Source organism: Cucumis melo, chromosome 3 (genome assembly GCF_025177605.1).
Source record: "Cucumis melo cultivar AY chromosome 3, USDA_Cmelo_AY_1.0, whole genome shotgun sequence".
NCBI classification, from domain to species: Eukaryota; Viridiplantae; Streptophyta; class Magnoliopsida; order Cucurbitales; family Cucurbitaceae; genus Cucumis; species Cucumis melo.
In genome coordinates, this window is record NC_066859.1 from 22,169,426 (window position 1) to 22,181,904 (window position 12,479).

Consider the following 12,479-nt stretch of genomic DNA (forward strand, 5'->3'; position numbering starts at 1 on the left):
ATCGACCAATATTTACAACATAGACTTTGACATATTTTGTTATATTTGTAATTTTTTAGAATGTTGTTATATACATAATTATTTTGAATATAATTGTTATAGTTGCAACTATCCTTAAAAAAATCTTTCATAAAAAAATATTTTGAGGCCAAAAGAGATTTCCATACATAGTTCCACCATTTCATAGTAGATCGATTTAGATTTAAAAATTGAGGCTACATACACAGATTTAGTTGTAAACTATTCACTATGAGAAAAATTACAGATCCATACATATGAGATGACGATAGAGGGATAGATCTCACAACCATTTTATCTACATCCCACGACACTCTGTCAATATCATCATCATTCAAAAGAGCCATCATCTTTAATAAGATCCCACACCTAAAGAACCCTAATTTTAGGAATGCATGATGTGACTGGTTTGAGAGTTTGACCTCTAGGGAGTCGAGGATGACGAAAAACGAATGTTTGCTCCTTGTACCAATCCTCATACAAATACCTCTATACCCAATACTTTGATCCCAAAGACTGCTTCTCCATCGGTAGGAAGAATAATTTCCAACTATTTTTCAAATGTTTAGATAAGCATATTTCTTACATTTTGACCAATACATATATGTTTATATGCTTTATGTCCAATTTACTCTATTTCTTTCTTCAAATTTAAATTTTAAAAAACAAAGACGTAGACTACTTACTTATGTTTGAAGTTTTAGTAAGTTAGATTGTATGAATTATATTGTAATAACTATATTTCATGCATTTTTATGTATAAAAAAACTATATTTCGTACACTTTTACTAATATTGTGTAATTATATTTTGTTTTGTCTAGTTTTCTATATTTTGATTTCCAAATTTAAATTTCTAAAAAAATAGAATATTTCACTTGTTTTTTATGGGTATTTTGATTTTGAGTAAAATGATGCGTAACTATTTTTTAGGTGTCTAGATGACTATATGTTCAATTAACTATATTTCTATTTCTATTTAAAAAAGAAAAAAAAAACTTTACTTGTTTTTTAAATATAAGTTTCACATGTATTATTGGCAAGTTAATCATTAATGTTAGCCAATCAACCTTATTGATTAACTAATAGAGAGACCAAGTGGATAGAGAGAAACACATGCTAATCAATTTAGTCTAACCACGTTAATATCAAAGGTAATGCTAAAATGAAATTCAATTTGGTAATGCCTAATTAGATGCTAAATACAGTTCTAATTTCCTCTAGGTTGCTTAATTAGCCTAATGATTTGCCACTCAATGTTTTATTGACTTAATGATGATGTATTAAGTATAAATCTTTGATAAAAAAAATCATTCATCTCCGGCTAGTTTGTTAGACAACCTCAAGATAACATGATAAAAAATTCTCTTTAGAAGAAAAACAATAGTAATAATCACTTTTAGATGAAGAGAATGTTTCACAAGTTGTCGAAAACCTGAAAAATACTCGTGATGACCAAGCTATGATTTATGTGAGTAGTTGATAATCATCATTGGAATCGATTTGTATGAGAAAAAAAAATGCATGAACATGAGTCTGGTTGAGTAAAGACTGACGGAGGAAGAAGCATAGGGAGAATTAAGAAAAACAATAATGTCGTTTAGCTGTTAAATAGGAAATCCCATTAACATTGCAACACTTATACACTTGAGTTGTAGCGTGACTTTACATAGTTTTTCGCATGCGCATCCACCTTCAGATTTGTAGTTCCACGATGCTTTCCTTAAGGGTTGCCTTTTATATGACTCGCATTGTGCCATAACATTGTGGAGCTTTGACTCTTCATGATCTATCCTCATTTTGTGAATGACATCACATTGTAGTTATCTTACCTTGTTTGCATTTTGTGAGCTGCACCATGACAAGAGCCAAGACACGTCTTAGTAGCCCTCAAAGATTCTTTTGCTCTCTCTCTCTCTCTTTTTGCCCCAAGCTTTGAGATTCCAATTTGGTCCACATGTTATTGTCTAAGGCTTGTTCTATCTCAATTACGCTTGTAATCTCTAAAATCATAAAATAAACATGTAAGATCAACGAACGATTCTGAATTAAATGAAACAAAATAACACGCTTTAAGTGCTATCGATATAAAATAAAAGTATTTTGTCTACCTCAAATATAACAATTATATGAAAGAATTCTAAAATATGTATGAAGATTTTAAATTGATGTACGAGTTGAACTTAAAATCTCTGGAAAATGGATACGCAACTAAAAAGTTAAACAAACAATTAAGAAAAAAAATAATTGAAATAAAATATTCCTTTTTCATATTACCAAAAAATTGACTTTGTATATTTTTTATTTAATAACTAAACTTTGCACATCCAACATAACACACATTAACTCCATACTAAAAGAACTTTATACCTAAACACAAACTTCTTTAACTCCACAAACATATTAACTACATACTTCAAAATTCTACTCAACCCAACAAAAGACTTTAAAAAGCGACTCAACATGGTATATACAAATCAATCAAATTTTCTTTTTCTTTTTTTTTTTTAAAATCATTTCTCCCCAATAAATCAACAAGTCCGACAGTTTTATTAATTACAAGAAAATTTAACATCTAACTTCAAAATATTATGTAAATCGACATATGTCGATCTTGAGGAAAAAATTGAAAGTTCAAAAAGTTGAGAAAAGGATGAAAATAACTTAAATATCAATGAAAACAAACGGTCAATCTAACATTCACTTGGTTCCAACTAACTCGAGTAGATACATAATTGCATAAATTATAAATTTCCCAATGGGAAAAAAAGGATATATTTAAGATTAAAACATTTCATACTAATTTTTTAACTCTTTATTTTATATTGACATTTTTACTATATATTTATATATTCTATTTTCTTTATGAAAATTGTTGTAATTTTTTAAAATTTTAAATTACGAATGTTATTTTAAAAAAATTTTGGAAGAAAAAAAAAAAAAAATCACAAACACAATTTTTGTTTTGTTTTGTTTTTTTAATTTTTCAAAATTTATCACTCGTCCTCTCTATCTCTCTTTCTCTTTTTGCGCGTGGTCCGAATAAAAACCCTAATTTGCTCAATACCTTACTTTTCTTTCTCCCCCTTTCAACAAATTTTCCTCTCTATTCCGCCATTGAAGAGAGAAAGCCCTCAACTCTGTGTTGTTAATGGCGACAGAGCGTGAGGAGGTTCAATATGAAGGAGGAAGAGGTGGGAAGTTCCAGAAAAGGCCTATTAGAAGGTCTCATACCACGCCCTATGATCGGCCGCCGACTGCTCTTAGGAACTCTGCTGCTAAAGGATGGCTTTCTAAGCTTGTCGATCCTGCGCAGAAGCTAATTACTTCCAGCGCCCATAGGCTTTTTTCTACTGTCTTTCGTAAACGCCTTCCCCCTCCGCCGCCGTCATTTTCACTTTCTCGAGGTTTCTTCTTCTTCTTCTTCTTGTTTTTAATTGCAAAAATTGTTTTTTGGGGTTTTTGTTTTACGTATCTTTTTCTGCTTGCTCGTTTAATTTTAGAGGGTGTCGCCTGAAGATATCGTTGATATTATTGTTTTAAATTTTGATTTTTTTGTTCGCGAGGGAGTTTTCATGACCGTGGGGTTTTAATCCTTGTCTTGGATGAAACTGGATGTATCATTTCGTATGGTTTTGGGTTAGTTGTAGCTCTTATTTTTTGATTTAGGGCTTCATTTATTTAAATATCATTGCTTTACGTGGTTCTGTGCTCTATGCTTTTGAAATATGTCAGAGTGGAGGTTTCCATGCCTGCTCGTCGAATTATATTGAGTTTGCCTGGAATGTTGTGTTTTTCCGTTGCTTGGATGTCATTAAGAGTATTTAAGAATTGCCACTGTAAAAAGATATTTTTTGTCTCATATATTTTAGCTTAAAGCCAAGGCCGAGGGCTATGTGAATGTTGCATTGCGATTCGTGCTACCCCTTGAACCATCTGTGTGAAACGAAACAGAAAGAGTCCTTGAAGATATTTCTAGAGCTTAGAAAAACTCAAAACTCTTGGAAAGTATTTGTTTTAGCTTCCACTTGGTCTTCTTGCATTGCGATTCATGCTACCCCTTAAACCATCTGTGTGAAACGAAACAGAAAGAGTCCTTGAAGATATTTCTAGAGCTTAGAAAACTCAAAACTCTTGGAAAGAAAATTTGTTTTAGCTTCCACTTGGTCTTCTTGTATTCACTGTGTTTCCTCAATTAGAGCCCATTAGAAGTCCTTTCCACTGTTACCCTTGAGCCCTTTTCTGTATATTAATTTTAACCAATGGATGGAAGTGTTAATCTAATAAACATAATATATCTAAAGTAAATTATGGTAATAAATTAATAATAAGCTATAACAATGCATCACCAGTTGTTTAGAAGCCAGCTTATGATAACACGTAAACAGCAGAATTCTTTTTCTTATTATGTTGGTTATTTTGTTATTTATCATTCAAAATTGTTTTGCTGAACAAGGATTCTATACAATCGTTTTTAAGATTTAAAACTGAAAATTGTTTATAAACAATTGGTTGTGCTCTCAAGCATTTTGATCTCTTATTAATTTTTTCTTTTCTATGAAAGTAACATGTAAGATTTTGAATTATATCAATGTTGAATCGTTGATAACCATTTAGGAAGCAGTGAAGCACTATGCCATTATCTTATCATGTATTTTGGAGTAGATACTGTTGCGCTTGCATTGACTTTTGACTTGGGGACAGGTGCTATGATGTGTTGATATGTACTAAATAGTCACAAGATAGTGTGGCTGTGGCATAAATTTTTCATTTGATATTTAGTTTTCTTCTTAATCTTTAACCTTTTTTCTCCCATTTTATACTTCCAGAGGCTAATGAAGAGATGGAACATAGGAATCAGGAAGAAGTTGCAGCTGTAAGTGTTGTCTGTTATGGGTTTTGATTATCGATAATATTTGCATCTGCATCTTGTATTTTTGTTTTAAAATCTAATTCTGCTTTTGATTAAAAATACAACACACCATCAATGTGTTACCACCTTGGTGTGCATGCTTGTTAGGCATCATTATTTTCCTATTGCAGACATTGTGAGTATTTTTTGTTGCCTTTCCTCTTTCTTTTAACTAATCAACATTTTCTTTTCTTTCAGATTTGACGTTAACAAGTTGTTTTAAACTGTTCATTCCTTAAAAGACATGATGCCAATGTTAGCACTAGTAGCTGACATAAAGCTATTTATGTTTGCAAATGCATTAGGTTTCTCATCATTGAAGTGAAACTGCCTTAAAAAATCTGATGCAAAATCAGATGCTTTTGTGCAACTGTAGTCTTAACTTCTGTCAGCATTTTCTGAATTTTTAATTATTCTTCAGGATCCGTCTGGAACTCAAGAAGGGACTAATGTCGGTTTTGTTCCAAGCATCAATTCTAGTAACACCCAAGGGTTGAGTGACCTTGAGAAAATTTTGAAGGAGAAGACCTTTTCTAGGTAAGTACTTGAGTGTCTGTTGGTCAAGTTATTTTTAGTCACTCACCTCAATTCTATTTGAAGTTTTGCCTAGTTTTGGTTGGTTGCTTTTTTTTTTTGTCTGTTAGTTTTTAACTCAGGGAAATGTATAACAAATTAGCACATATTGCAATTTGTAGCATGGTAAGAAGTTACGATATAGTGCGAAATGTATAAACCACAATGTTGCTACGATATACCATGTCAACTTTAACCTTTGGGACAGAAATTTGATTTCATTTTCTATATATTTATTTTAAGCAAGATAAGGATTTAATGTTTAATGTGTCAAATGCTAACCACTTCACAGATTTGAGATTGATCGCTTGACTGAACTTCTGAAATCAAGAGTTGCTGACGTTCCAAGTGGAGTTGAATCGAGGAAATTTGAACAGGTCCCTTCAACCCCTGTTACCAGTCATGGATTGCAGGAAGGATCTCCAAAATTTCCAACTCAGAGTCAGGATGGAGTTAGCCCGCATATGGCTCCAACTCATGTTGTGAATGCAAATGTAAGAATTTCTCCGTTTATGCTTTTTTGCCGTTTTGGTTTCAGTATTGGTTGATGCTTTGTGCTTATCTTCCGCTGGTTGTTCACACTGAAAACTGTACTTCATGCTTTTGATCTTATTGTCGTTTGGATAATCATTTCAGGTCCTCGATGAGGATGTTGCTTCACCTGCTGAGATTGCAAAAGCATACATGGGCAGCAGACCTCCAAAAGCAACTCCGTTGAGTATGGCAGGCAATCCTTCGAAATCCTCTACCTTATCTCTTGTGCCAAGGTCTCCTGGAAATTTTGATGTTGTTGAAAATGGTTTTGTCACGCCGAGATCTCGTGGTAGATCTGCCCTATACAGCATGGCTCGAGTTCCATATTCCAGAGTTCGTGCAACCCCCAGCATAAAGGTTTGTACTCTAATGAAATACATCTGTTTTATTTTTTGATTACTTTATAGCTCATGTATTTATTAGCTTTTTCCCTCTCTGGTTTGTTCCTCAGAATAGTATAGCCACAACAGATGCTTACAGGGCCACAACATCCTCATCATCTCAGTCAGCATGGGAGCAAGGGGGACTTTTGGGGTCTAAACAAGGAGTATGATTTGTGAAAATGTTCTTTTATAAAATGTTGTATTATTGAGTGAACCTATCAGATCATGTTATTTTATCTAATTATTTTTTCTGTAGGCTTTGAAACGCCGAAACTCAGTTTTAGATGATGATATGGGATCTGTTGGTCCTATCCGAAGAACTCGTCAGAAATCCAATCACCTATTCCCAACAGGTTTGAGTTTACCAAGCAGTTCCACTTCTATTCCAGCAAGTGGCATTCGTTCGGAGACTGCTCGGCATTTGCAGTCTACAAAAGTACATCCATTTTCGTCTAATGGTGGGAAGCCACTTTATTCAAGTGAGACACAGCGTAATTTCTCCAAAACGTCTGCAGAGTCCAAAAATGCTATGACACCTAGTTCAAGTTTTCCTCGAATTCCCCTCAGGTCAAGTGAGATGGCATCAAAAATATTAGAGCAGCTTGATATATTGACCCCTCCAAAGGAAAAATCTTCGGAACTAAAGCTGCTTAGTGTGAGGAATAACTCACCCATGAAGTTATCACCATCAATGTTGCATGGGCCAGCTCTTAGGAGCCTGGAAAATGTGGATTCAGCTAAGTATTTGGAAAATGTTGAAGGCATTCAGTCTAACGATGCCTGTGATCCTACTTCTCAAAAGAATGATAAGTTCGAGGAAAGTAGTCCGTCAAAATCTAATGTACCCAATGATAAATCTATTTCTACCAGTGATGGTGTAGGTTCTTCTGTTCCTACTAAGGATATCGGATCTGGTTCTGGTATGCAAGTTTCATTTGTTGGTCCTTCCGTACAAACAAAATGTGCCTTCCAGATGAGTGCACATGAGGTATGTAATTTTCTACCTTCCAGTTTATTCAATGGGTCAATCCTATCATGTTTCTATCTTTAAATTTATCCTCGTTTCCAGATTTCCCAATTAAATAGATGAAAAGAATACTAATTGGGATGGATGAGTATATTTCTCTCAGCACCCAGCATTTCCATCTTAAATTAGTAAATTACTTATCGACCATCAAATATCTTTCCATTCCCCTTGAAGTTTTTCATTCTTCATATTTTTTACATGCACCCGCACCCGAATAAGAAGGTTTCAAAGTATATCACGATAGAAGTTGTAAAAAAAGTGTATCGTTATGTCTGTCTGTTACAAAGCCTCTTTGGTTTAATTTTCAGTTATCTATTTTTTTTTTGCTTGGATTTTGTGGATCTTGATGTCCACTATCTATATGTTCCTTGTAAACCTTCCAAGTTGCAATAATTATGGATTGTCTCTCTTTTTGTTAGGATTTTGTGGATATGGATGAAGAAGGATTTTCTAATGGACCAGTAGCTGATAAATCGTTTGAGATGCGAGAAAAAGTTGATGACTCATTAGTGTCTGTGAGTAAGCCGAAGAATACTGAAGCCATTACAGTAGTTAAATCGAAGCCTTCAATTGAGGCTAAACCATCTGTGGTATCTGTAATGAACAAAATAAATGACCAAGGAAAATCTGATGTTCCCACGACTACTGAAAAGAGTCCCATTTTTTCCTTTCCAACAACATCTTCACCTAGCAGTACAGCCAACGTGAAGGGTCCTGAATCAAGCTTGAGACCTGAAAAAGTTGCTTCACCCGAGTTACCAAAAGCAGCCACTGCCCCTATTTTTGGCTTTGGAGAAAAGTCGCCTTCACGGAAGGAAACATTGTCTCAACCCCCCACCTTTGCCTTTGGAAGCAAGGCTACCACAACGAATGAACAAAATGCTATTCCTGTTGTAACTTCAGAAGCCAACACCGAACCAACTAAACATGCTTCTACTCCTACCACCTTTAAATTTGGAGACAAAGCTTCGTTTTCTATTCCAGCAAATGCCGCTACAGAAAATGGAAATAAGAGTGCGGGGTCTCTATTTAAGTTCACATCACCTTTGGTTAACGAAAAAGAAGGTGCTAATGTTGGCGGTAGTGCTTCAGTTTTTAAAGCAGAGAATTCTAGCAGCAGGTCAGTTTGCTTGTTACCGTTGTCACTTTGAAGTTGGAGAATGTTTGCTTTGTTTGCACTTTTATCATTGTAGGGGTATGTTTCTATTATTAGATTATGTGAAATGCATGATAAATTGATTATAATCGTTGGTGTTCCAATTTGGTTTGAAGATGCTCCGTTGATTTTAATTGTTTTGAGAAAACTGGGATACCTATTCTTTAAGCTGTATACTTCTGATTCCTGAATGCTCCCACTTTACATCTTAAATTAAATTTTAGTTTGAAAGGACTTTCCATCTAATTAAGTTACTTGTGAACGGTGCTCAAGAATTCTGTTATTTTGTTTAATGTGATATATCTATCAGTTTCTTTATTATGATTTGGCCTTGACTTTTACAATTGAGGCACTTTTCCTTAAGCTTTTTCACTGTTTGTTGATTGCATTACTCCCTCTTTTGTGTTTGAGCTATTTTTAGGTTAGCGTAGGCAGTCTTCATCTAAACATGCCTAGATTTATATGAAGCTAATTGATTTAAGACAATGTTGATAAATGGAGCTGTTTTTCTTGTGATCTCTTTCTCAGCTTTAGTTTCTCTTGTAGAGTAGATACTTTGTTGGAAATAGAAACACTAGAGCATACATTTCTATGTACCTGTATCTTTTTCTTTTACTGATTCAAGAATTTTCATTTGGTTTTTCATGTTAGGTTACGTCAACATTATCTCAGGGTTACGTGAGTGTGTGTATTAAAAAAAATTATATGCTTTCTATGGGGTGAGAAAATTGTTGTGCATCAACTTAGATATGCTTATGGCTCTGATTGGGCTTTAGGACATTTGAAATATTAAGATATCCTTTTAATTGAAATTTCCCTCGTCCATCTTCCAAGGTTGAAGGGGCAGTCTGTCTGTTTCTAGGTTATAAAGATACTTGTGCTTTACAAAATGTATTAGTATCTGATGTTTTGGACGGTTTTAATTGCAGCATACCATCATTTGGAGTTCCAAAAGAGTCCATGTCAGAGAAAGCTGGTGATAAGAGTTCAAGTCCTGGTCTTATATTTGGTACATCTGGGAATTTGTTTTCGTCATCTGTCTCAACATCAACACCAACTCCGAGTTTGTTTTCTTTTAGCTCCCCTAGCACTAATTCAAATCTCAACAACGGATCTCTTGTTTCTATTACTCCATCTACGTTGCCAACTCCAGCCACCACCTTTTCTAATAATGTAACAAGTCAGAATTCATCCATCAAACCTTCTTCCATTGCTGCCACTAGCAACAGTGAACCTGTCACTTCTACGAGTCCTCCTATGTCCTCTCCTATGCCATCCTTTTCAGCTGCACCAATTTTTAAATTTGGAAGCTCTAGTGTTCCATCTACTTCTGCTTCAGCTCTATCAGCACCAAGTGGAGTTGGATCCGTAGAAGCCAAGACCAAGCCAGAGACAACCTTCGGCAATTTAAGTGGCCTTCCTCCAAGTGACACAGCTGCCGTTAAAGTTGCTAGTACTGGAAGCAGTGTTTTTCAATTTGGAGCTGCATCTACTACTTCAGATGCCAATAAAGGACCAGCAAATTCAACTTTTGCTCAAAACAACATTCCTGCATTTGGTGCTCCGGTTTCATTTTCTAGTAGCGGGCTTGCATCATCTACTCAGAGTACACCTGCTTTGCAATTCAGTTCATCTACGTCATTTGGTTTGACTGGGAATACGGGTTTGGCATCTGGCAGTTCTCTATTTGGTTCTTCAGCTCCAGCATCTAATCCGTTCACTTCCGGTGCTACTTTTGGGCTTGCTTCCTCCAGTTCTTCTGCTAACAATTCTGTCAGCTCCAGTGCTGGTACTAGTTCTAGCTTCTTTAACTGGCAGCCTTCCTCAACACCATCGTTTTCTACTGGCTTCAGCTCAACTCCAAGCGGAGGATTCTCATTTGGTCTTTCGTCATCATCTTCTGCTTCTAATAGTGCTCCTATGGTCTTTGGATCATCATCAACCGGTGCATCGCCAGCCTCTATGTTCTCATTTACTTCAGCTGCAAGTGCGACGACGTCACAACCTGCTTTTGGTAATTCTAATAATGCCTTCACTTTTGGTTCAACTCCTCCTGCTAATAATAATGAGCAAGCAAGTATGGAGGATAGCATGGCTGAAGATACCGTCCAGACAGCATCGCCTATGCCTAGTTTCGGGCAACAGCCCCTCACACCACCTCCATCGTCAGGGTTTATGTTCGGTTCAACAGCTCCATCTCCGCTAGGAGCAAATCCTTTTCAATTCGGTGGTAGCCAGCAAAATGTACCACAGAATCCCTCCCCATTCCAGGCTTCTGGTAGCTTAGACTTCAATGCCAGTGCAGGAGGGAGCTTCTCATTAGGTGCTGGTGGCGGTGACAAATCAAACCGAAAATACGTGAAAGTTAAAAGCAAATCAAGAAAGAAGTAGTAGGAATCAAGAGAGAAGGTATTCGGTTTTCTTTTCTTTTTCTTTTTTTCTTTGTGTTTCTATATCCCTGTTATTTTTCATCTAGGAAAAAAAATTATACTACCATCTCCGTCACATCGATGACTGGAAAGAGGAGGGGTGGAGGGGTAGGGTATCATTTGTCACCTGGATTGTTTGATTTCGGCATGATACAGGGAAGCGTTAAAGCCAAGAATTGTTGGTTTTCGATCTTCCAGTTAAACGAACGGTTCGGTTGGCAAAATTTTTCGTGGTTTGATTTGTGGGAGCATAAGTTGAGAAATTTTGTAATAGCTAATTAGCCAAATGGAAGAACATTCTGTGTACTGTAGTTAAGAAGTAAGTGTAGTCTGTGAATGTTTTTGAGGTAACAATCATCTTCTTCTATTGTGCTATGGACTCAGTTTTCCTGTAATCTTTTATTTGTATTATAACAACAACAAAGGAAATATATGCTGTTGTCCAAGGGAGCATCATTTGTTGCTTTCCTCATCATTCTTCTTCCTCCTCCCTTTTCTCTTCCCTCTTTTTCTTTCTTTTCTTAGAAAAAATATATGTTTTTTCGATTCATATTTGTTTCTGTGAACATTTGTTTCTTTTTCTTCTCTCTTCTTTTATTTTTTTTCAGATCACAAAAAAGAAAAGGCAAGTCCTTAGTACACTTCAATATTTTTTTTTCTTTAGTCCACATTAGGGGTTTGTTTTTAGAATATAAAGTAAGAACTTTATTTTGATGGAGATGAGGAAATCTAGGAGATAAATTTAGGGTAAGAGAAAGTATGGAAAGAGGAGTTAGAATAAGAAAATAGTTAGCTGAAAGAGATAAAAGGATAACAATTCCCTTCATGCACTTTGTTTGATAACATAAAGTGTATTAAAAAAATATAGTTGAAGTTAGTCCTATGGTTTAATCATATATAAGTAGTCTATTTTAAAAATGTATACGCATGCTGCATATTTTGGGTTGATTGGTGCATATTATAATCTTATTTCGAAGCAACAACTATTTACCTTAGACCTACTTGAGTTATTGTCATTTCAAACCAACAAAAGTCTTAACAATAGATAGTGAGATGAAATCCCTCCTTGCCATCCAATACTTTGACTTTAGTGAATTACTACAAGTAAGATGTTTAAGTTATATGTGACCATAATGTTGGAAATGAAATGTAAAGTTCAAACATGAAGAAAGAGAGATGAATGATGATGGCAAGGAGAGATTTAAAAAAATTGTATCTTTGGTTGTATTGGTTTATATTATGGGTAGATTGGTATGGTGACACATGCATAGAACTGGAAGTGGAAGAGGCCAACAATGAAAGAGAAAAATAACATTCAGTGTATAAGAAAACAAAAACAAAAATTATGCAAACGCAAATCTCAAATATTAAAAACATGAAGAATTGACAATTGATACCATAGTTTTTTGAATGACATTGAAAATATTTTAAACTCTATGCAAATTTTCT

General features: G+C 34.9%; 1 protein-coding gene across 2 annotated transcripts; it reads left to right on the forward strand.

Moving 5' to 3' along the window:
• Positions 1-3,034: 3,034 nt before the first annotated feature.
• On the forward strand, positions 3,035-11,505 carry LOC103496528 (nuclear pore complex protein NUP1-like). 2 transcript variants are annotated; one of them, XM_008458404.2, is made up of 10 exons: positions 3,035-3,423; positions 4,846-4,892; positions 5,350-5,465; positions 5,794-5,995; positions 6,138-6,392; positions 6,487-6,582; positions 6,675-7,406; positions 7,865-8,565; positions 9,531-11,010; positions 11,078-11,505. In XM_008458404.2, exons 1-9 carry the CDS (start codon positions 3,168-3,170, stop codon positions 10,990-10,992), a joined length of 3,867 nt encoding a protein of 1,288 aa, XP_008456626.2. In that variant the 5' UTR covers positions 3,035-3,167; the 3' UTR covers positions 10,993-11,010; positions 11,078-11,505. The 2 variants fall into 2 exon arrangements, with proteins under 2 accessions (XP_008456626.2, XP_008456625.2); XM_008458403.2 differs by having other exon boundaries at positions 9,531-11,505.
• The last annotated feature ends 974 nt before the right edge of the window (positions 11,506-12,479 follow it).

Excerpts from the sequence above, each read along its gene's own strand:
- LOC103496528 (XM_008458403.2), top strand. The coding sequence starts at position 3,168 with ATGGCGACAGAGCGTGAGGAGGTTCAATATGAAGGAGGAAGAGGTGGG. Across the intron at positions 6,583-6,674 it reads TTTTGGGGTCTAAACAAGGA|GCTTTGAAACGCCGAAACTC; the intron begins GTATGATTTGTG and ends TTTTTTCTGTAG. Across the intron at positions 7,407-7,864 it reads TCCAGATGAGTGCACATGAG|GATTTTGTGGATATGGATGA; the intron begins GTATGTAATTTT and ends TCTTTTTGTTAG.